This window comes from Cherax quadricarinatus, chromosome 81, assembly GCF_038502225.1.
Source record: "Cherax quadricarinatus isolate ZL_2023a chromosome 81, ASM3850222v1, whole genome shotgun sequence".
NCBI lineage: Eukaryota > Metazoa > Arthropoda > Malacostraca > Decapoda > Parastacidae > Cherax > Cherax quadricarinatus.
This window is the reverse complement of record NC_091372.1, coordinates 8,209,482-8,233,701: the sequence shown is the minus strand read 5'-3', so window position 1 is coordinate 8,233,701 and position 24,220 is coordinate 8,209,482. Positions and strand designations below refer to the sequence as shown.

At 40.3% G+C, this 24,220-nt stretch overlaps 1 protein-coding gene across 4 annotated transcripts in view; it reads left to right on the top strand.

The window, feature by feature from the left end:
• The window catches only part of LOC128699868 (probable E3 ubiquitin-protein ligase HERC1), a 153,912-nt gene that overhangs the window by 39,227 nt on the left and 90,465 nt on the right, over nucleotides 1–24,220 (top strand). For all 4 annotated transcript variants that reach the window (XM_070102319.1, XM_070102318.1, XM_070102317.1 and 1 more), the window contains exons 9-10: nucleotides 1,570–1,739; nucleotides 21,103–21,328. In XM_070102319.1, coding sequence (XP_069958420.1) covers nucleotides 1,570–1,739; nucleotides 21,103–21,328 — 396 coding nt within the window. The remainder of the gene's footprint in view (nucleotides 1–1,569; nucleotides 1,740–21,102; nucleotides 21,329–24,220) is intronic.

Genomic DNA, 24,220 nt, shown 5'->3' with positions numbered 1-24,220 from the left:
TCTCAATTTCAAATAAATATAAAAGCCTGATAACATGTTTACACCATCATATTAAGTGAGCAATAGAGCTAGGTCTAAACAATACATATACAATACACATATTACTTACCTAAAAATATTTTCATGCTTAGCCTGTTCTGAGTGGTGAATATATTTATTGTAGGAAGTCTGAATAAATGAAGAATGTGTACAGCTGAAAACTACTGTATTAGTGAAATGCTGTAGAGCGAAGTGCTGCCAAGCAGGGCCTGCCTGTAGTGGACCCCCGGTTTACGATCACCTCTAAAGCGACCAATTATGTAAGTGTATTTATGTAGGTGCGTTTGTACGTGTATGTTTGGAGGTCTGAAATGGACTAAACTAATTCACAATATTCCTTATGGGCACAAATTCGTTCAGTACTGGCACCTGAACATACTTCTGGAATGAAATAATGTCGTAAACCGGGGGTCCACTGTATTTTGAAATGTACAGATCAATCAGCCTCCTGTATTTTATGTCTTGTGGGTTATTGAGTACTATTAGTCTTAATTAAACTGCTTGCTTCAGAAGTGCTGTACAAATTTATCAACCATTACCTGCCATAAGAGTGGTTAATCAGATTCAGATTTTTATTTATTTTATGGTGTGCAAAGTTAATGTACTTTACAGGAAATAAAACATTGTTAAGCATGAAAGAAAGCCACTAGTATGCATATGCATTTCGGGCATATAAAATATGGTTGGTGATCTAGGTGATTTAGACACACAGGCAATAGTTGGGTATTTTTAGTTGAAATGTTTCACATGCTCAGCAGATTTCATCAGTTGAACAGTGAGGTGACTTAAATATCTAAACCAGTGGAAAGGTAAAATTGAGGTATCAGTCTCTCAGCCTTGAATGAATTGTAATTTTTGTGATGGTCAGTCCCATGGTCTTGGCAGGTGTTCAGCTTCACAGCTGTGTCTCGCTCGTCTACTTGTTGGCCTTTTTTTTTTTTTTACCATTAGTGTAATGTTGGTGATTAATGCATATACGTGTATAATGTTTTCTGTTAATGATTCCAGACATTATTATATGTTTGGCCAGGTACTCTTCCAGGGTTAGTGCCTTGATGCCACCAAAGAGTTCTTGATTCAACTCAAGAAATCATAATGACATGATTGCGAACAAACCATGGTATGGGCAGGGATTGGAGCTACAGTCCTCTTCCTTGTATCAAACCTAATTATTTTAGATTCCCCAGGAGCTGTATGACTCCTGTGAGTTCAGTGTTTCCCCATAAATGTAATAAAAATTATTTGTATTAAGCATGTTAATAATACGCACAGTTTTTGACATGTTATTAAGATTCATCAGTTGATGAGGTCGCTGGTAAACAATACAACTTTTCAATAATATGTCATAAATCGCATGTTGCATCTTATTAACATACTTGCTGGTATATAATACTATACCATTACCTTTGATATACCTATGACGAGTCCAAAGAGTTTTTCTACTCTCGGAGCCTGGCCCACGGCCAGGGTCATCTGGCGCTTGCCTGGTCATCCACCATTGATAAACATTCTGCTTTCTCCAACCTTCAGGTGAATACGCTCGCACATGTATTGGCGATTCGTGTGATGAGGTGACTGAGAACAATGAATCGTGTGATGTGTATGTTTGGGGCAGCAACTCGTCACACCAGCTGGCAGAGGGCACCCAAGACAAGATCCTTGCCCCAAAATTAACTCATGCCTTTAATAGCGTCCAACAGGTTTGAAACTTAATATTTGAAAGTATATATTTGTGATTAAATTTTTTTTAGTTAACGGAAGGTAGTCCAATGAAAGTACAGTGGTCCCTCGTTGTTTGTAATTAATCCGTTCCTGGAGCCGTTACTATAAATGAAATTTATGATTTACGAATCAATTTTCCCCATAAGAAATAATGTAAATACAATTAATCCGTTCCTGACACCCAGAAGTATTAAAACAAAAAAATTTTTAACATGAAATATACATGTAGTACATAAACAATACAATGGGAAATGATGAATGAAACATTAACAGCATAACACTTACCTTTATTGGAGATTCTTCTTAGTGTATGGGAGACTGGAGGAGGAGAGAGAGTGGATTGTTTATAGTTTGGAAGGGGAATCCCCTTCCATCAACACCTCAGGTAACATTTGCTTTTCTGGGGTTGCTTTTCTTCTCTGTTTCTTCATGCCACTAGGACCACCTTGAGAGTCACTGGAGTCCTGTCTCACAAAATAACTGTGGAGAGAGCTCTGTTTCTGGTGTCTTTAACACTTCCCTAAAATGGCCCAAGACTTTGTCACTGTACATGTTGCCAACCTGGCTTGCAACAACCTTGTTAGGGTGATGTTTCTCCATAAAGCTTTCCATCTTACCCCACATAGTAAAAATCTCTTTAATTTCTGAAGAAGGCACCTTCTTCCATCTCTCTTCCTCCTCCTCTGCAGCAAGATTCTGAGCTGCGATGTGTTGCTCTTCCTGCTGAAGCTCTTGCAGCTCCTCAGTGGTGAGCTCTTCATTGTGGTCTTCCACCAATTCTTCCACATCCTCCAAACTCACATCCAACCCCATGGAACTCCCCAGTGCCACAATTGATTTTACAACAGACACAGGCTCATTAGGGTCAGTCCCAAATCCTTCAAAATTCCTCTTGTCGACACAATCTGGCCACAATTTTCTCCAGGCAGAGTTCAAAGTCCTGGTAGTCACTCCCTCCCAAGCCATACCTATAAGGGTTATGCAGTGGAGGATGCTGAAGTGTTCTCTCCAAAATTCCCTTAGGGTCAAGTGAGTGTCTGTGGTCACAGTCAAGCACCTGTGAAACATTGCTTTTGTGTAGAGTTTTTTAAAGTTTGCAATAACCTGCTGGTCCATGGGTTGGAGGAGAGGAGTGGTATCCGGGGGCAAGAACTTTACTGTGATGAACCCAAACTCCTCAAAAATTAGGTCATCCAAGTTTGGAGGATGAGCAGGTGCATTGTCCATTACTAGCACGCACTTGAGATCCAATTTCTTTTCCAGGAGACACTCCTTCACACTAGGGCCAAACACTTCATTGAACCACTCGACGAAAAGTTCCCTCGTGACCCATGCCTTACTATTAGATTTCCAAAACACACACAATTTACTCTTCATAACATTGTTTTTCCTGAACACTCTGGGATTTTCAGAATGGCACACTAGTAATGGCTTCACTTTGAAATCCCCACTAGCATTAGCGCAGAACATTAGCGTCAGCCTGTCTTTCATAGGCTTATGTCCTGGCATTGCCTTTTCCTCTTGTGTAATGAAGGTCCTCTTTGGCATTTTCTTCCAAAAGAGGCCTGTTTCATCACAACTGAACACTTGTTCAGGTTTCAGTCCTTCACTGTTTATGTACTCCTGGAATTCATGCACATATTTTTCAGCCGCCTTGTGGTCCGAACTGGCAGCCTCACCATGCCTTACCACACTGTGCATGCCAGTACGGTTCTTAAATCTCTCAAACCAGCCTTTGCTGGCCTTAAATCCACTCACTTCACTATTTGCAGGCAATTTCTTTACCAAATTTTCATGCAACTGCCTAGCCTTTTCACAAATAAACGAAGTCATAAGAGTATCTCCTGCTAATTGTTTCTCATTTATCCACACCAATAATAACTTCTCAACCTCTTCGAGTACTGGTGATCTCATTTTTGTCAGCATAGTTACTCCTTTTGTAACAACAACATCCTTTATTTCATTTTTCTTGGCCACTATGGAACATAAGGTTGTGTAGGGTTTCTTATACATCCTGGACAGTTCGGCCACACTTGTACCACTTTCATATTGTTCAATGATGGTTTTCTTAAATTCAGTTGTATTTCTCACCTTCTTTACCATAGGCTTGGCACTAGGAGCTTTCTTTGGAGCCATGGTAGCTTATTTAGTACTTGCAAGCACTAAAATAAATGGAATATTATGAAATATTTCGCTGGAGCACGCGAGGGGACCTTCGCTCACTGGTAAACAATGCCAGACTGGCTGCCGCCCTGGCCCACGCCGTGCGTACGTGTCCCGGACGAACTATGACTCGCGAGTCAACCTATGAAAAGCGAGTCGTCACGTGAGGTCACAGACCCTGAGCTGCTTTGGGGATTAGCGCGAACGGTTACAAAGCATGGCTTGCTTCTGCAGTGTTTTAAAAACTGAGGTTGGAGAGTTGAAGGAGGAGGTCTTGCTTCTCCAGGAGGAGATTAGGAGGCTGAAGGTCCACCTCAATGGGCCTGGGAGAGAGTGTGAGGTGGTTGGAGATGTGGGGAATGAGGCTTCTAGCAGTGAGGTGCAGTCTGTCTCTCACTGTGAGGAGGCTGTAGGTGGGGAGGTAGCAACGGCTACCAGCAGTGAGGTGCAGCCCAGCACCTGCTACAAGTGGCGAGTTGTTCACAGTAATGGGAGGCGCATCAGAGTAAGGAAAGTTAAGAGTGAAGATCTGAAGGTAGGAAATCGCTTCTCTGTTCTCCAGGATGAATGTACTTCAGTGGCCAGTGAAGGTAAGGGTACTACTGCCCCTGCTAATGAAGGTAAGCACATTCTTGTGGTTGGTGACTCTCAGGTAAGATATGTTGACCGTGCTTTTTGTAATAGGAATAAGAAGATGAGAGATAGAGTGTGCTTCCCTGGAGCTGGTGTTGGGGACATTGTCAACAGGCTGGATAATATCATGTCAGGTAATGGGAACAAGCCTATTATCTGTCTCAGTGCTGGTGGAAATGATATTGGGAAGGGTAGGAGAGAAGAGCTGCTAGATAAGTACAGGTCAGCTATAGATTTCATTAAGTCTAAGGGAGGGATCCCAATCATATGTAGCATCTTGCCTAGAAGGGGAGTAGGAAATGAATGGTTGTCTAGGGCAATTGGTGTAAATTGCTGGCTAGACAGATACTGCAAGGAACTTGCAATCCCATTCATTGACAACTGGAACAACTTTTATGGCAAACATGATATGTATGCAAGGGATGGGGTACATCTCTCTGGGGCAGGGGTGGTAGCACTTGCAGACTCGATTGAGAAGGCCATTGGTGAAATGCCTATGATTTTAAACTGATGGAAGATAGAGGTATGGGTGTGTGTGGGAAACAAGCAGGTTGCAACACTAGGGTTGGAAACAGTAAATGTATAAAAGGCATTCAGCATAAAGTTATAAATAAAGACAATAGAACAGGTCAGCAAACAAAGGGGGACAGCAGAGGGCAGCAAGGGACTAGCTCCCTTAAGGTTTACTATACTAATAGCAGGAGTGTTAGAAATAAGATAGATGAGCTAAGATTAATTGCAAGTGCAGGAAACATAGATATTATTGCTATAACAGAGACCTGGCTCAATCTGAAAGATAGAGAGATGCCCTCTGAATGTCACATACAAGGCTATAAATTATTCCACACTGACAGGGTCAACAGGAAAGGTGGTGGAGTAGCGATGTATGTCAGAGACAATTTAAATTGTTGTGTTAGACAAGATATTAAATTAGAAGCGTCAGCCACTGAATCTGTTTGGTTACAGCTTCTCGAGGGCCGAGAAAAACTAATTTTGGGTGTGATTTACAGGGCCCCAAATCTTGATAGGGAGTGCAGTAAACTTCTATGGGACGAAATTCGTAAGGCATCTACATACGAAAATGTTGTGCTAATGGGAGATTTCAACTATAGACAGATTGACTGGAGCAATTTGACAGGAAATTTAGAGTCGGGTGACTTTCTTGATACGATCCAGGATTGTTTTTTAAAACAGTTTGTGACAGAGCCAACTAGGGGAAATAACCTCCTTGACTTGGTTCTTGCCAGTAGGGAAACACTAATTAATAATCTTGAGGTTAATGATGAGCTTGGGGAGAGTGATCACAAATCACTCAGTTTTAACATATCATGGAATTCCCCTAATAATGGCAATCAAGTCTCCGTCCCTGACTTTCGCTTGGCTGATTTCATAGGACTGAAAAATTACTTAGGTGGGCTGAACTGGAATGACCTGACTAGGGGTCAGGTAGGTGGTGATGGTTGCCGATATGATGCTTTCCAGGGCATAGTTCTAGCTGCTCAGTCAAATTATGTTCCAAACAGGGAAATCAGATCAAACAAAAATGATCCTAAATGGATGAACAATAGATTAAAATATCTGATTGGTCAAAAGAGAGGCATATATAGGCAAATCAAAAGAGGAGAGGGGCAATTAAGAAATCGATATATTCAGTTAAAGAGAGAAATAAAAAAGGGAATTAGAAAAGCAAATAGAGATTATGAGGTTAAAGTTGCAAGAGAATCGAAGACTAACCCAAAAGGATTCTTTCAGGTATACAGAAGTAAGATCAGGGACAAGATAGGCCCACTCAAAAGTTCCTCGGGTCAGCTCACTGACAGTGATAAGGAAATGTGTAGAATTTTTAACACATACTTCCTCTCAGTTTTTACACAGGAGGATACCAGCGATATTCCAGTAATGATAAATTATGTAGAACAGGACGATAATAAACTGTGCACTATTAGGGTCACAAGTGACATGGTCCTTAGGCAAATAGATAAATTAAAACCTAACAAATCCCCAGGCCCTGATGAACTGTATGCAAGGGTTCTAAAGGAATGTAAAGAGGAGCTTAGCACACCTTTGGCTAATCTTTTCAACATATCACTACAAACTGGCATGGTGCCAGATAAGTGGAAAATGGCAAATGTGATACCTATTTTCAAAACAGGTGACAGGTCCTTAGCTTCGAACTATAGACCAATAAGCCTAACCTCCATAGTGGGAAAATTTATGGAATCAATAATTGCCGAGGCAGTTCGTAGCCACCTTGAAAAGCATAAATTAATCAACGAATCTCAGCATGGTTTTACAAAGGGGCGTTCCTGCCTTACGAATTTATTAACTTTTTTCACTAAGGTATTTGAGGAGGTAGATCATGGTAATGAATATGATATTGTGTATATGGACTTCAGTAAGGCTTTTGACAGGGTCCCACATCAGAGACTATTGAGGAAAATTAAAGCACATGGAATAGGAGGAGAAATTTTTTCCTGGATAGAGGCATGGTTGACAAATAGGCAGCAGAGAGTTTGCATAAATGGGGAGAAATCAGAGTGGGGAAGCGTCACGAGCGGTGTTCCACAGGGGTCAGTGTTGGGCCCCCTGCTGTTCACAATCTACATAAACGACATAGATGAGGGCATAAAGAGCGACATCGGCAAGTTTGCCGATGACACCAAAATAGGCCGTCGAATTCATTCTGACGAGGACATTCGAGCACTCCAGGAAGATTTGAATAGACTGATGCAGTGGTCGGAGAAGTGGCAGATGCAGTTTAATATAGACAAATGCAAAGTTCTAAATGTTGGACAGGACAATAACCATGCCACATATAAACTAAATAATGTAGATCTTAATATTACGGATTGCGAAAAAGATTTAGGAGTTCTGGTTAGCAGTAATCTGAAACCAAGACAACAGTGCATAAGTGTTCGCAATAAAGCTAATAGAATCCTTGGCTTCATATCAAGAAGCATAAATAATAGGAGTCCTCAGGTTGTTCTTCAACTCTATACATCCTTGGTTAGGCCTCATTTAGATTATGCTGCACAGTTTTGGTCACCGTATTACAGAATGGATATAAATTCTCTGGAAAATGTACAAAGGAGGATGACAAAGATGATCCCATGTATCAGAAACCTTCCCTATGAGGATAGACTAAGGGCCCTGAAACTGCACTCTCTAGAAAGACGTAGAATTAGGGGGGATATGATTGAGGTGTATAAATGGAAGACAGGAATAAATAAAGGGGATGTAAATAGTGTGCTGAAAATATCTAGCCTAGACAGGACTCGCAGCAATGGTTTTAAGTTGGAAAAATTCAGATTCAGGAGGGATATAGGAAAGTACTGGTTTGGTAATAGAGTTGTGGATGAGTGGAACAAACTCCCAAGTACCGTTATAGAGGCCAGAACGTTGTGTAGCTTTAAAAATAGGTTGGATAAATACATGAGTAGATGTGGGTGGGTGTGAGTTAGACCTGATAGCTTGTGCTACCAGGTCGGTTGCCGTGTTCCTCCCTTAAGTCAATGTGACCTGACCTGACTAGGTTGGGTGCATTGGCTTAAGCCGGTAGGAGACTTGGACCTGCCTCGCATGGGCCAGTAGGCCTTCTGCAGTGTTCCTTCGTTCTTATGTTCTTATGTTCTTATGAGTCCATGTTTATACGAAAATACCCCTATGATTGGCGAATTTTACGATTGCCGGGAACTACGAAAAGCGGGGGACTACTGTACTAGTTACACATACCTGAAATTGAAAATAATCTGGTTTGATTCCGAGTTGCTCTTGTGTGCAATTAACAAAAAGTCATTCTACTAAAAACTGTTTTGTTAATTTGTGGCTTACTTAAATCCTTGGTAAGCCTCTGGATTGTATAAATCTCCGATAAACCTTCAGGTTTAAAATTCTGAGTCTTAGGTTGTTTAAATTTCTGGTAAACCTCTGGTTTATTATCTGAAAAGCCTCTGGGTTAACCCTTTGAGTGTTGCAACCCCCAATCCTGAGGTGTCTCCTGGTGTCGCAAAATTTAAAAAAAAAAAAAAAAATTATTTTTTCTTATGAAATGATAGAGAATCTTTTCCCAATTGTAATGACACCAAAAAAAACGAAATTTTATGGAAAACTGACGGAATTATGCTCTTGCGAAGTTAGCGACCTCGGCGCTGTTTACAAATAGGCGATTTCGCCCACTTTGAGCCCTATTTTCGGCTAATTCCATTGTTCCAGTCGCCCAAACTCATAGCTATTTCTTTAGAACTCCATTTTTTTCTACTGATTGAGTACAAGAAACTGCCTATTTACCAATGTCAACTACCTAATAATGTGGTCAGAAATTTGCAATTTGGCCAATTTCACGAAAAATAAAAATATGACAATTTCAAAATAAGGTCCAGAATGAACAATGCAGACATTCCTGGCTCTAAAATAACATTTTCTTTGCTCATCAGTCATGTCTCCAGGCCCCTCTGATATTACTCTTGCTTTCTATTTTGAATTTTTATTCAAACAAAAAATAGAAGACTTACTATTATGCAGACTACTGCAATACTGTAATAATTGTATAAATAACATCAATCCATTCATGACTGCATATTAGAGTGGCTAGTTGGACAGTTATTGGACAATGGCATCATTTGTTTACTTTTGAACATTGGCAAAAATCAAACATTTCCCCTACTTTGAGCTTCATTTCTAGGTTTTTTATAGTAAAATCAATCAAAATCACCTCTATTTCTATAATATGTTTTCCATTGTATCAAATGAGACCAAGAAAAAGAGAATACAACCATAAATACTATACGAAAGTAGACCACAAAGTTGGCATTTTAATTAAAAAAAAAAAAAACGGTCAGTTTTTTTTTCTCATTATGCACTGCGTGCTCCAGGATTTTTTTTATATGGTGCACACTGACCACACAGACCCATTCTCTCACATGTGGGTCTACCAACTTTCTCCTGCTTGATTTGAAGCCGCTAGAATTTGAGTATATATACGTCAAACACTGTACCTCGTAAGACGTATATATACGGCCATGACAGTCAAAGGGTTAAGGCACTTTCTGTATTGGCTCTAATTGTTGGTCTTTACAGTGCTTCTTTTTAAACCTTTATTCATAGTTTTTTTATTTTTTTTTGTTTTAATGATATATCTGTTTCCAATTTTGTGTTGAAGTTTTCTTATAATTATACAGTGGACCCTCGGCTAACAATATTAATTCGTTCCAGAGAGCTCATTGTTAGATGGAATTATCGTTAGCCGAATTAATTTTCCCCATGAGAAATAATGGAAATCCAACTAATCCGTTCCAAACTGCCAAAAGTATTGGTTTGGAAATAGGGTAGTTGATGAGTGGAACAGTCTACCTAGTTGGGTGATTGAGGCTAGGAATTTGGGTAGTTTTAAATTTAGGTTGGATAAGTACATGAGTGGGAGGGGTTGGATTTGAGTGGGACTTGCACATCAGAGCTTATTTCTTGGGTAGCTTTGAAAATTGGGTTGGGCAAATGTTTTGTTAGTGGGATGAATTGTAAAGGACCTGCCTAGTATGGACCAACAGGCCTGCTGCAGTGTTCCTCTTTCTTATGTTCTTAAGTATTAAAAAAATAAAAAAAATTTTTCGTGAAATATACATTTCCCTACAAAGAAAACAATGAGACATGCACAATAACTATATAAATAAATGTTAAAATGACACTTGCCTTTATTGAAGAGTACAGTGGACCCCCGGTTAACGATATTTTTTCATTCCAGAAGTATGTTCAGGTGCCAGTACTGACTGAATTTGTTCCCATAAGGAATATTGTGAAGTAGATTAGTCTATGTCAGACCCCCAAACATACACGTACAAACGCACTTACATAAATACTTACATAATTGGTCGCATTGGGAGGTGATTGTTAAGCGGGGGTCCACTGTATTGATGAGTGATGAGACACTGTTTTTCTTGAACACTCTGGGATTTTCAGAGAGATATATGAATAACGGCTTCACTTTGCAATCCCCACTAACATTACAACAAAACAAGGAAGTTAGCCTGTCTTTCATAGGCTTGTGTCCTGGGAGTGCCTTTTCCTCCTGAGTAATGTAGGTCCTGTTTGGCATTTTCTTCCAGAACAGGCCTGTTTCATCACAAATGAACACTTGTCGGGGTTGGAATTTTTCAGCTTTGCCATGCCTTATCACACTGTGTATACCACTATGATTCTTAAATCTCTCAAACCAACCTTTGCTGGCCTTAAATTCACCAATATGAGCATTAGTTCCAGGCATTTTTTCCTGTTCACCTAGGTGTTAGGTGACTGGTGTGGGTCGCATCCTGGGGACAAGATTAAGGACCCCAATGGAAATAAGTTAGACAGTCCTCAATGACTCACTGACTCTCTTGGGTTATCCTGGGTGGCTAGCCCTCTGGGGTTAAATGTTTCTCGGTAATTGTTTCTCGTTAAGCCACACCAACAACAGTCTCTCCACATCTTCGAGTAGTACAGCTGACTGTGGTGCAGCAGCAGCTGACCATGGTATGATAGTATTTCTCGCCTTTTTTACCACAGGGTTGGCACTAGAAGCATTTTTGGGGCTCATGGTGGCTTTTTAACAGTTACAAGCACTAAAAGCAATGGAATAATACAAACTGTATCGAATGCATGCATGGAACCGGCCACCCAGGCTTGTAAACAATGATGGTGGGGCAGCTGAGGCGCTCAGGCTGGACGGACAGGTTCGGGACGAATCACGTTGGACGAGTTTTTCATCGTTGGCCGGGCCAAAATTTTTACGCTCAAATGCTTCGTTGGGCGAATTTATCATTAGACGATGCCTTCGTTAGCCGAGGGTCCGCTGTATTTATTCTTGTCATACCCCGTGTATATATTCCTTCTTTGTTAGCTAGTCAATCCTGTTACTGTTTTTTTTCATTCCCCTAAGCCATACATTGCTACATTGGATTTTTCCAACAGAATATGATTGTTTTTATCAAGGGTATGACTTAAGACATGTGTGCAACACCCTAGGGTCTTTATTTTCAGTAATAAAGATACAGTGGAACTCCGTTTTTTGTACTTAATCTGTTCCAGAAGGTCGGTCTAAAACTGAATTGTACGAAAACCTAATTAATATTTATCATAAGAAATAATTTAAATACAATTAATCTGTTCCAGACACCCAAAAATATTAACAAAAAATACATTTTTGAAAGAATAGCTAGAGTTTTACATACATAAAGCAATGAGAAATATGAATGACTAATTTTAATGATAAATGAACATTACATACCTGGAAGTCACTTCCTGCCAAGCCTTAACTATAAGGTTTATGCAATGGAGGATGCTGAAGTGATCCCTCCAGAAGTCTTTTAGGGTAAAGACAGTGTCTGAGGTCACTTCAAAGCACCTTTGAAACATTCCTTTCGTGTAGAGTTTTTTGAAGTTAGAAATGACCTGCTGGTCCATGGGCTTAATGAGAGGAGTGGTGTTAGGAGGCAAGAACTTCACTGTTATAAAACTGAAGTCCCTAAACCATTGGTCTTCCAAGTTTGGAGGATGAGCAGGAGCATTGCCCAGTACCAGAAGGCACTCTAGTGACAAATTATTTTCCAGGAGGTATTTTTTCACACTAGGGCCAAACACTTCACGGACCCAGTCAATGAAAATTTGCCTCATGACCCATGCCTTATTATTAGCTCTCCACATCACACACTATTTACTCTTGATGACATTGTTTTTCTTGAACACACTGGGATTTTCTGAGTGATACACTAGTAAAGGCTTCACTTTGAAATCCCCACTAGCCTTACCACAGAACAGGAGAGTTAACCTGTCCTTCATAGGCTTGTGTCCTGGCAGTGCCTTTTCCTCCTGTGTGATGTTGGTCGTCTGTGGCATTTTCTTCCAGAAGAAGCCTGTTTTGTCACAATTGAACATTTGTTTGGGGAGGAATCCTTCAGCCTCTACATACTCCTTGAATTCATCACCGAATTCTTCGGCCGTATGTTTGTCTGAACTTGCGGCTTCACCATGCCTTACAACATTGTGTATGCCACTATGCTTCTTGAATCTGTTGAACCAGCCTTTGCTGGCCTTAAATTCACTAACAGCAGCACTCATTCCAGGCATTTTCTTTAAGAGATCTGCATGCAACTGCCTTGTCTTTTTGCAAATGATCGACTCCACAACACTATCTCCCGCTAACTGTTTCTAGTTGATCCACACCAACAACAACTTTTCCACATCTTCGGTTGTTTGTGATCTCTGTTTCGTAAGCACATTTACCCCTTTTGCAACTTTAGCTTCCTTGATTTCTACTTCATTTGCCAGGATGGAACAGATGGTTGATTTCGACTTCTCATACATCCTGGCAAGCTCGGCTAAACGTATGCCACTTTTGTATTTTTCTACAATCTCTTTCTTGAATTCTATCGTGTTTTTCACCTTCTTTACCATAGGGCTGGCACTAGGAACTTTGTTTGGGCCCATGGCGGCTTATTTCGCAATCACAATCATATGTTTCGGATGAATGCTCACTTAACCAGTGGCAAAGCCAGACTGACGGCGTTCCTGGGCGGGCAGACGCGTACGATACATACAATTTCTAGATTGAGGTATGAAATCCGGACCAAAATTTTACTCAAAAAAGTGTTCTAAATCCGAATTGTACGATATGCTGACCGTATGAAAACCAGAGTTCTAGTGTATCCTAGTGTTGCGCATGTCTTGTTCATCTTTATTATGATCATGGGGGAGTGCTAAACCCATGGAGATTATACAGCGTTTGGGGGTGAATGGACAGTATTCAGGCTCAATTCAAGGAACTGGAGCACAGATTCAATTTCCTAGATCAAGAGCCCCTCACCAACATCAAGGAACCTCCCATGTGGGGGTCTTATCAATTTTTCGATATTGTTTTCCATCGTAATTTGATAAAAGAGTTACTGATAATTCATAGTGAGGATTTTTTTCTATTCTAGTAATTACTTATAGTATTGATGCATTTATAGTGCTTGGATGCCTTTTCATTATTTTTTTCCAGCATTTCCCACTTACTAGGTTATTTTCAAGGATGGCATAATTTGAGCCTTCAAGGGAGGTGTCTTTATGCTGGTAAAGGGTTTTTGATCTAAACAGTTGGGGTTAATCTTCCATTAAGAAAGGAGGAACACTGCAGCAGACTTACTTGGCTGGATCAAACCTATTTCCCATTCCCCAGGTACTGTTTGACCTCTATGGATTTAGCACTTTCCCATGAATATAATTTATATTTTTAATTCACCGGCCATCTGTCTTTGAGGCAGGGTGACCCCCCCAAAAAAAGTGAAGGCCTTACTTTTTACATTTAGAAATTTATATAAGAAAAGAGTTACTAGCCCCTTGCTCGTGGCATTTAAGACGCACATGGTTTACGAAGGAAGGATCGTTCTCCACTTTCCCATAGTGATGAATATAATTTTTTTCTTTCAACGTACCAGCCGTATCCCACCGAGGTGGAGTGGCCCAAAAGGAAAAACTAAAGTTCCTCCTTTCAAATTTAGTAATATATACAGGAGAAGGAGTTACTAGCCCCTTGCTCCCGACATTTTAGTCGCCTCTTACAACACGCATGGCTTACAGAGGAAGAATTCTGTTCCACCTCCCCATGGAGATAAGAGGAAATAAACAAGAATAAGAACTAGAAAGAAAATAGAAGAAAACCCAGAGGGGTGTGTATATATGTGCTTGTACATGAAAGAGATGATTGTGGATGTTATGAATGAGAAGAAGCTGGATGTCCTGGCTTTAAGTGAAACAAAGCTGAAGGGGGTGGGAGAGTTTCAATGGAGAGGAAAAAATGGGATTAGGTCAGGGGTTTCAAACAGAGTTAGAGCTAAAGAAGGAGTAGCAATAATGTTGAATGATAAGCTATGGCAGGAAAAGAGGGACTATAAATGTATAAATTCAAGGATTATGTGGAGTAAAATAAAGATTGGATGTGAAAAGTGGGTTATAGTAAGCATGTATGCACCTGGAGAAGAGAGAAGTGTAGAGGAGAGAGAGAGATTTTGGAAAATGTTGAGTGAATGCGTAGGGAGTTTTGAATCAAGTGTGAGAGTAATGGTGGTTGGGGATTTCAATGCTAAAGTGGGTAAAAATGTTATGGAGGGAGTAGTAGGTAAATTTGGGGTGCCAGGGGTAAATGTAAATGGGGAGCCTTTAATTGAGCTATGTGTAGAAAGAGATTTGGTAATAAGTAATACATACTTTATGAAAAAGAGGATAAATAAATATACAAGGTATGATGTACCACGTAATGAAAGTAGTTTGTTAGATTATGTATTGGTGGATAAAAGGTTCATGGGTAGGCTCCAGGATGTACATGTTTATAGAGGGGCAACTGATATATCAGATCATTATTTAGTTGTAGCTACAGTTAGAGTAAGAGGTAGATGGGAAAAGAGGAAGGTGGCAACAACAAGTAGGAGGGAAGTGAAAGTGTATAAACTAAGGGAGGAGGAAGTTCGGGTGAGATATAAGCGACTATTGGCAGAAAGGTGGGCTAGTGCAAAGATGAGCAGTGGGGGGGTTGAAGAGGGTTGGAATAGTTTTAAAAATGCAGTATTAGAATGTGGGGCAGAAGCTTGTGGTTATAGGAGGGTGGGTGCAGGAGGAAAGAGGAGTGATTGGTGGAATGATGAAGTAAAGGGTGTGATAAGAGAAAAAGGTAGCTTATGAGAGGTTTTTACAAAGCAGAAGTGTTATAAGAAGAGCAGAGTATATGGAGAGTAAAAGAAAGGTGAAGAGAGTGGTGAAAGAGTGCAAAAGGAGAGCAGATGATAGAGTGGGAGAGGCACTGTCAATAAATTTTAATGAAAATAAGAAAAAATTTTGGAGAGAGTTAAACAAGTTAAGAAAGCCTAGGGAAAGTATGGATTTGTCAGTTAAAAACAGAGTAGGGGAGTCAGTAGATGGGGAGAGGGAGGTATTAGGTAGATGGCGAGAATATTTCGAGGAACTTTTAAATGTTGAGGAAGAAAGGGAGGTGGTAATTTCATGCACTGGCCAGGGAGGTATACCATCTTTTAGGAGTGAAAAAGAGCAGAATGTAAGTGTGGGGGAGGTACGTGAGGCATTACGTAGAATGAAAGGGGGTACAGCAGCTGGAACTGATGGGATCATGACAGAAATGTCAAAAGCAGGGGGGGGGATATAGTGTTGGAGTGGTTGGTATTTTTGTTTAATAAATGTATGAAAGAGGGGAAGGTACCTAGGGATTGGTGGAGAGCATGTATAGTCCCATTATATAAAGGGAAAGGGGACAAAAGAGATTGTAAAAATTATAGAGGAATAAGTTTACTGAGTATACCAGGAGAAGTGTACGGTAGGGTTATAATTGAAAGAATTAGAGATAAGACAGAATGTAGGATTGCGGATGAGTGAGGAGGTTTCAGAGTGGGTAGGGGATGTGTAGATCAAGTGTTTACATTGAAGCATATATGTGAACAGTACGTATTTAGATACAGGTAGGGAAGTTTTTATTGCATTTATGGATTTAGAAAAGGCATATGATAGATTGGATAGAGGAGCAATGTGGCAGATGTTGCAAGTATATGGAATAGGTGGTGAGTTACTAAATGCTGTAAAGAGTTTTTATGAGGATAGTGAGGCTCAGGTTAGGGTGTGTAGAAGAGAGGGAGAATACTTCCCGGTAAAAGTAGGTCTTAGACAGGGATGTGTAATGTCACCATGGTTGTTTAATATATTTATAGATGGGGTTGTAAAAGAAGTAAATGCTAGGGTGTTCGGGAGAGGGGTGGGATTAAATTATGGGGAATCAAATTCAAAATGGGAATTGACAGTTACTTTTTGCTGATGATACTGTGCTTATGGGAGATTCTAAAAAAAAAAATTGCGAAGGTTAGTGGATGAGTTTGGGAATGTGTGTGTGAAGGTAGAAAGTTGAAAGTGAACATAGAAAAGAGTAAGGTGATGAGGGTATCAAATGATTTAGATAAAGAAAAATTGGATATCAAATTGGGGAGGAGAAGTATGGAAGAAGTGAATGTTTTCAGATACTAGGGAGTTGACGCGTCGGCGGATGGATTTGTGAAGGATGAGGTTAATCATAGAATTGATGAAGGAAAAAAGGTGAGTGGTGCGTTGAGGTATATGTGGAGTCAAAAAACGTTATCTATGGAGGCAAAGAAGGGAATGTATGAAAGTATAGTAGTACCAACACTCTTATATGGATATGAAGCTTGGGTGGTAAATGCAGCAGCAAGGAGACTGTTGGAGGCAGTGGAGATGTCCTGTCTAAGGGCAATGTGTGGTGTAAATATTATACAGAAAATTCGGAGTGTGGAAATTAGGAAAAGGTGTGGAGTTAATAAAAGTATTAGAGGGCAGAAGAGGGGTTGTTGAGGTGGTTTGGTCATTTAGAGAGAATGGATCAAAGTAGAATGACATGGAAAGCATATAAATCTATAGGGGAAGGAAGGAGGGGTAGGGGTCGTCCTCGAAAGGGTTGGAGAGAGTGGGTAAAGGAGGTTTTGTGGGCGAGGGGCTTGGACTTCCAGCAAGCATGCGTGAGCATGTTAGATAGGAGTGAATGGAGACGAATGGTACTTGGGACCTGACGATCTGTTGGAGTGTGAGCAGGGTAATATTTAGTGAAGGGATTCAGGGAAACCGGTTATTTTCATATAGTCGGACTTGAGTCCTGGAAATGGGAAGTACGATGCCTGCACTTTAAAGGAGGGGTTTGGGATATTGGCAGTTTGGAGGGATATGTTGTGTATCTTTATACGTATATGCTTCTAAACTGTTGTATTCTGAGCACCTCTGCAAAAACAGTGATAATGTGTGAGTGTGGTGAAAGTGTTGAATGATGATGATGAAAGTATTTTCTTTTTGGGGATTTTCTTTCTTTTTTTGGGGTCACCCTACCTCGGTGGGAAACGGCCGACTTGTTGGGGAAAAAAAAAAAAAATGTGTGTGTAGTGTGACCTAAGTGTAAGTAGAAATAGCAAGATGTACCTGAAATCTTGCATGTTCATGAGACAGAAAAAAGACACCAGCAATCCTACCATCATGCAAAACAATTACAGGCTTTCATTTTACACTCACTTTGCAGGATGGTAGTACCTCCCTGGGCAGTTGCTGTCTACCAACCTACTACCTATGAATATAATTATAATGCATTATTGCATCCAGTCTTTCTTTTTCCACTGAGAATGGAGTATTATTTTCTACTGATTATTTGTTTCTGGAATCTCGTATTCCACTTGAAGGTCTGTATTTTGCTGCATTAAATATCTTCTTGTTGATCACTGGTAGAATTTGTTGTTGGCACATTGGCCATTTCCCACCAAGGGAGGATGATCGAAAAAGAAGAAATGCTTCTTTTCATCATTACTCACTCCATCACTGTCTTGCCAGAGGCATACCAATACTTCAGTTAAAAAAACTGCAACATATCTCCACCCCTCCTTCAGAGTGCACTGTATTTCCCTCCTACATGACTCCAGTCTCTCCTCACTTTACAACATACTCGTTTAATGACCACTTGGACTTAAAACCAGCTCTCTGATCAGTGTGCATACCTAAGTAATGTATATTTGAGCTGATTTCCTCTATTCTGTTTATCACAATGTGGAGTATACCATTGTATAAACATTTAAAAATATATAAAAATGTTATAAATGGTGCAAAGGTAACATTAAAACAATGTCTAAGGATGGTTGACACAAGCCCACTTCCAGTATAGTATGCTCCTCGCTTAACGATCAATTTGTTTACCGACCTACTCTTAGGAACGAAACTCCGTTGTTAAGTGAGGAGAGACTGTATGTCCCTAAAGTCAGTTTCATTTTTTCACTTATTCCTTTCCATAAGTTATTGTTATCAGCAAATTTTATTATATGTATTTTGTGGGCAGAGATTTTTTTTTGATGTTATTGATATGTTTTAGATTACAAAGTGGGTAGTCTCCTTGTGGTACCCTTCTGTAAATATTGTTTCTTTTAAAGTAAGCTCTGTTTACACAAATAACTCGTACATAGGAGAGGGGGAGAGGGGAGGACACTGGCTTATGACGACGTTTCAGTCTAACTTGGACCATTTATAAGTAACACTGGAAATATTGTTGTAAGCTTCTCTTCTAATGTCCTTGTTATTTGTGTATTGTTCCAGTCATGGTATTGTGCCTTTTTGTTCTTTATGCTCTGTTAAAATTTCAAGTACAGTGGACCTCCGCATACCGTTGGCATTACATAACGTTAAATCCGCATACCGATACATTTTATCGCTAAGATTTTGCCTTGCATACCGCTAAAAAACCCGCTCAACGCTGTTCGTCCGAGACGCGTCTAATGTGCGGCCTGAGCCAGCCTCACATGTTCCGCCGGTGGCATTGTTTACCAGCCAGCCTCCGCGGTAACATCCAAGCATACAATCGGAACATTTCGTATTATTACAGTGTTTTTGGTGATTTTATCTGCAAAATAAGTGACCATGGGCCCCAAGAAAGCTTCTAGTGCCAACCCTACAGCAATAAGGGTGAGAGTGCGTGTCTCCGAGCTGGCCAGGTTGTATAATAAATCCCAATCAACCATCGCTACTATTGTGGGCAACAAAACAGCAATCAAGGAAGCTTTTCTTGCCAAAGGTTCAACTGTGTTTTCGAAACAGAGATCGCAAGTGATGGAAGATGTTGAGAGACTCTTATTGGTATGGATAAATGAAAAACAGATAGCAGGAGATAGCATCTCTCAAGTGATCATAAGTGAAAAGGCTAGGAAGTTGCATGAGGATTTAATTAAAAAAATGCCTGCAACTAGTGATGATGTGAGTGAATTTAAGACCAGCAAAGGTTGGTTTGAGAGATTTAAGAAGCGTAGTGGCATACATAGTGTGATAAGGCATGGTGAGGCTGCCAGTTCGGACCACAAAGCAGCTGAAAAATATGTGCAGGAATTCAAGGAGTACATAGACAGTGAAGGACTGAAACCTGAACAAGTGTTTAATTGTGATGAAACAGGCCTGTTTTGAAAGAAAATGCCAAGCAGGACCTACATTACTCAGGAGGAAAAGGCACTCCCAGGACATAAGCCTATGAAAGACAGGCTTACTCTGTTGATGTGTTCCAATGCTAGTGGTGATTGCAAAGTGAAGCCTTTATTAGTGTATCACTCAGAAACTCCCAGAGCATTCAGGCAAAAGAATATCCTCAAGGCTAATTTGTGTGTGCTGTGGAGGGCAAACAGTAAGGCATGGGTCACTAGGGACTTTTTCTATGACTGGTTACACCATGCATTTGCCCCCAATGTGAAAGATTACCTAACTGAAAAGAAATTAGACCTTAAGTGCCTCCTGGTGTTACAGTGCCCCTGGTCATCCTACAGATGTGGCAGAGCGACTTTATGGGGACATTAGCTTCATTAAGGTGAAGTTTTTGCCTCCTAATACCACTCCTATCCTGCAGCCCATGGACCAGCAGGTTATTGCAAACTTCAAAAAACTGTACACAAAAGCTCTGTTTGAAAGGTGCTTTGTAGTGACCTCAGAAACTCAATTGACTCTAAGAGAGCTTTGGAGAGAGCACTTTAATATCCTCAATTGTGTAAACCTTATAGGTAAGGCTTGGGAGGGAGTGACTAAGAGGACCTTGAACTCTGCTTGGAAGAAACTGTGGCCAGAATGTGTAGACCAAAGGGATTTTGAAGGGTTTCAGGCTAACCCTGGAGGAGTATGCCAGTTGAGGAATCCATTGTGGCATTGGGAAAGTCCTTGGGGTTGGAGGTTAGTGGGGATGATGTGGAGGAGGACAATGAAGAACTAACCACTGATGAGCTGCTAGATCAACTTCAACAGCAAGAGGCCAGACCTGAGGAAACTGGTTCGGAGGAGGGGAGAGAGAAATTGAAGAAGTTGCCTACTTCAAAGATTAAGGAAATGTGTGGAATGTGGCTTAAAGTGCAAACCTTTTTTGATGACAATCACCCTAACACAGCTATTGCAAGCCGTGCTGGTGACTATTACACTGACACTGTTGTGAAACACTTTAGGGAAGTCATAAAGGAACGAGAGGTACAGGCCACTATGGACAAATATGTTGTGTGACAGAAGTCCAGTGACTCTGAAGCTGGTCCTAGTGGCATTAAAAGAAGGGAAGTAGCCCCAGAAAAGGACTTGCTACCTCAAGTGCTAATGGAAGGGGATTCCCCTTCTAAACACTAAGACTCTGTCCTCCTCCCATCCCATCAATCATCACCAGATCTTCAATAAAGGTAAGTGTTATGTAACTGTGCATGCCTTTTTCAGTTTGTGTGTATTAAAATTAATATTTCATGTGGTAGAATTTTTTTTTCATACTTTGGGGTGTCTTGCGCGAATTAATTTGATTTCCATTATTTCTTATGGGGAAAATTCATTCGCATAACGATAATTTCGCATAACAATGAGCTCTCAGGAACGGATTAATATCGTTATGCGGGGGTCCACTGTACCTGTTAAACTCGTATGCTTTTTGCCTGTGTAGTAGCAATAGTGTAGTAACTCCATAAATTTTTTACTCTAATTTCATTTTTTATGCAGGTTGAAGCAGGCCAGTACTGTACGTTTGTGGTACACAAAGATGGTGGAATCAGTGCTTGTGGTAAGGGAAGCTACGGTCGCCTAGGTCTGGGAGACTCTAACAACCAGGCCTCGCCCAGAAGACTCAATCTTGACACCAGAATAAGAAGAGTTTCATCTTCAAAGGGAAGCGACGGCCACACAATAGCACATTCGACATCTGGCCAGGTCTACACTTGGGGAGATGGTAATTATTGATTTGCAAAAAAATAAATACAAATTGTTAGTCTTTGCCAAACATTTATTTAATAAATTGTGAGTAGAAGTGGTTTTTTTTTTTTTTTCAAGAAGTCGGCCGTCTCCCACCGAGGCAGGGTGACCCAAAAAAGAAAGAAAATCCCCAAAAAGAAAATGCTTTCATCATTCAACACTTTCACCTCACTCACACATAATCACTGTTTTTGCAGAGGTGCTCAGAATACAACAGTTTAGAAGCATATACCTATAAAGATACACAACATACCCCTCCAGACTGCTGTATTTTAATATTATTGCTAAAACTCTAGAGGTCACTCAGCTTAGGGAGTGTTTTGAAACTTGATCCTCCATCTACAAAGTAAGAAATTGAACAGACCCACAAATGCACAATACCATGAATGGAACAGTACACAAGTAACCCGCATGAGTCGGACTGTAACATCGTCATAAGCTCCTCTCGCCTGTGCAGGTTATTTGTGCATCGAGAGATTGAAACCCTATTTTTGCAACCAGACTTGTTGAGGTGAAGGATAAAGGTGGATGAAAATTGTGACAATTACAAAAACATTTTTTTTTTTAAGTATGTACACGAGTCATTTCCCAAAGGTAGGGTGACCCAAAAAAAAAGAAGAAAAATTTTCATCTTCACTCACTCCATCACTGTTTTGCCAGAGGTGTGCCCATACTACAGTTAAAACAAAAAAATGCAATGTATTTCCTCCCCTCCAGGGTTGATAATTTTGAGATTGTTTTGCAGAGGTGAGCGAGCAAATCTAAGGATACACTAGATTCAGTTCAAATTCTGATTTTTATTTCTTTTTATGACCTATAAGGATAATGTAGTTCACCTGTAATAAAACTTTGCTAGGCACCGAAGAAAGTCATATGCATTTTTTTATATTGTATCTTTATATATGCTTCTAAGCTGTTGTATCTGGGCACCTCTGCAAAAATAGTGATTATGTATGAGTGAGGTGAAAGTGTTGAATGATGATGAAAGTATTTTCGTTTTGGGGATTTTCTTTCTTTTTGGGTCCCCTTTCCTAGGTGGGAGACAGCCGACTTGTTGAGAGAGAAAAAAAAAAAAAGATTAAATACTGCGTACCTCATATTTTGATATTTAAGATATACCATAGATTTAAAGTGGAAATTAGTGTTAATGGAAAATATGAAACTGACTTACAAAAGTTTGTTGAAACTAAATAATTATTGATTATTTATTATTTTTTTATTAGCACACTGGCCGATTCCCACCAAGGCAGGGTGGCCCAAAAAAGAAAAACTTTCACCATCATTCACTCCATCACTGTCTTGCCAGAAGGGTGCTTTACACTACAGTTTTTAAACTGCAACATTAACACCCCTCCTTCAGAGTGCAGGCACTGTACTTCCCATCTCCAGGACTCAAGTCCGGCCTGCCGGTTTCCCTGAATCCCTTCATAAATGTTACTTTGCTCACATTCCAACAGCACGTCAAGTATTAAAAACCATTTGTCTCCATTCACTCCTATCACACACGCTCGCGCATGCCTGCTGGAAGTCTAATCCCCTCGCACACAAAACCTCCTTTATCCCCTCCCTCCAGCCTTTCCTAGGCCGACCCCTACCCCGCCTTCCTTCCACTACAGACTGATGCACTCTTGAAGTCATTCTGTTTTGCTTCATTCTCTCTACATGTCCGAACCACCTCAACAACCCTTCCTCAGCCCTCTGGACAACAGTTTTGGCAATCCTGCACCTCCTCCTAACTTCCAAACTATCGCTCCTCTTCCCTCCCGCACTCACTTCCCTGTAACCACAAACTTCTGCTGAACACACTAGCACTACATTTTTAAACTTACCCCATACCTCTTCGACCCCATTGCCTATGCTCTCATTAGCCCATCTATCCTCCAATAGCTGTTTATATCTTACCCTAACTGCCTCCTCTTTTAGTTTATAAACCTTCACCTCTCTCTTCCCTGATGTTTCTATTCTCCTTGTATCCCATCTACCTTTTACTCTCATTGTAGCTACAACTAAGAAGTGATCTGATATATCTGTGGCCCCTCTATAAACATGTACATCCTGAAGTCTACACAACAGTCTTTTATCTACTAATACATAATCCAACAAACTACTGTCATTTTGCCCTACATCGTATCTTGTATACTTATTTATCCTCTTTTTCTTAAGATATGTATTACCTATAACTAAACTCCTTTCTATACAAAGTTCAATCAAAGGGCTCCCATTATCATTTACACCTGGCACCCCAAACTTACCTACCACACCCTCTCTAAAAGTTTCTCCTACTTTAGCATTCAGGTCCCCTTCCACAATTACTCTCTCACTTGGTTCAAAGGTTCCTATACATTCACTTAATTAACATCTCCCAAAATCTCTCTCTCTCCTCTACATTCCTCTCTTCTCCAGGCGCATACACGCTTATTATGACCCACTTTTCGCATCCAACATTTACTTTAATCCACATAATTCTTGAATTTACACATTCATATTCTCTTTTCTCCTTCCATAACTGATCCTTAAACATTATTGCTACCCCTTCCTTAGCTCTAACTCTCAGATACTCCAGATTTAATCCCATTTATTTCCCCCCACCGAAACTCCCCTACCCCCTTCAGCTTTTTCGTTTAGGGCCAGGACATCCAACTTCTTTTCATTCATAACATCAGCAATCATCTGTTTCTTGTCGTCCGCACTACATCTACGCACATTCAAGCATCCCAGTTTTATAAAGTTTTTCTTCTTTTTTCTAGTAAATGTATACAGAAGGAGTTACTAGCCCATTGCTCCCGGCATTTTAGTTGCCTCATACGACATGCATGGCTTACGGAGGAAAGATTCTTTTCCACTTCCCCATGGATAATAGAAGAAATAA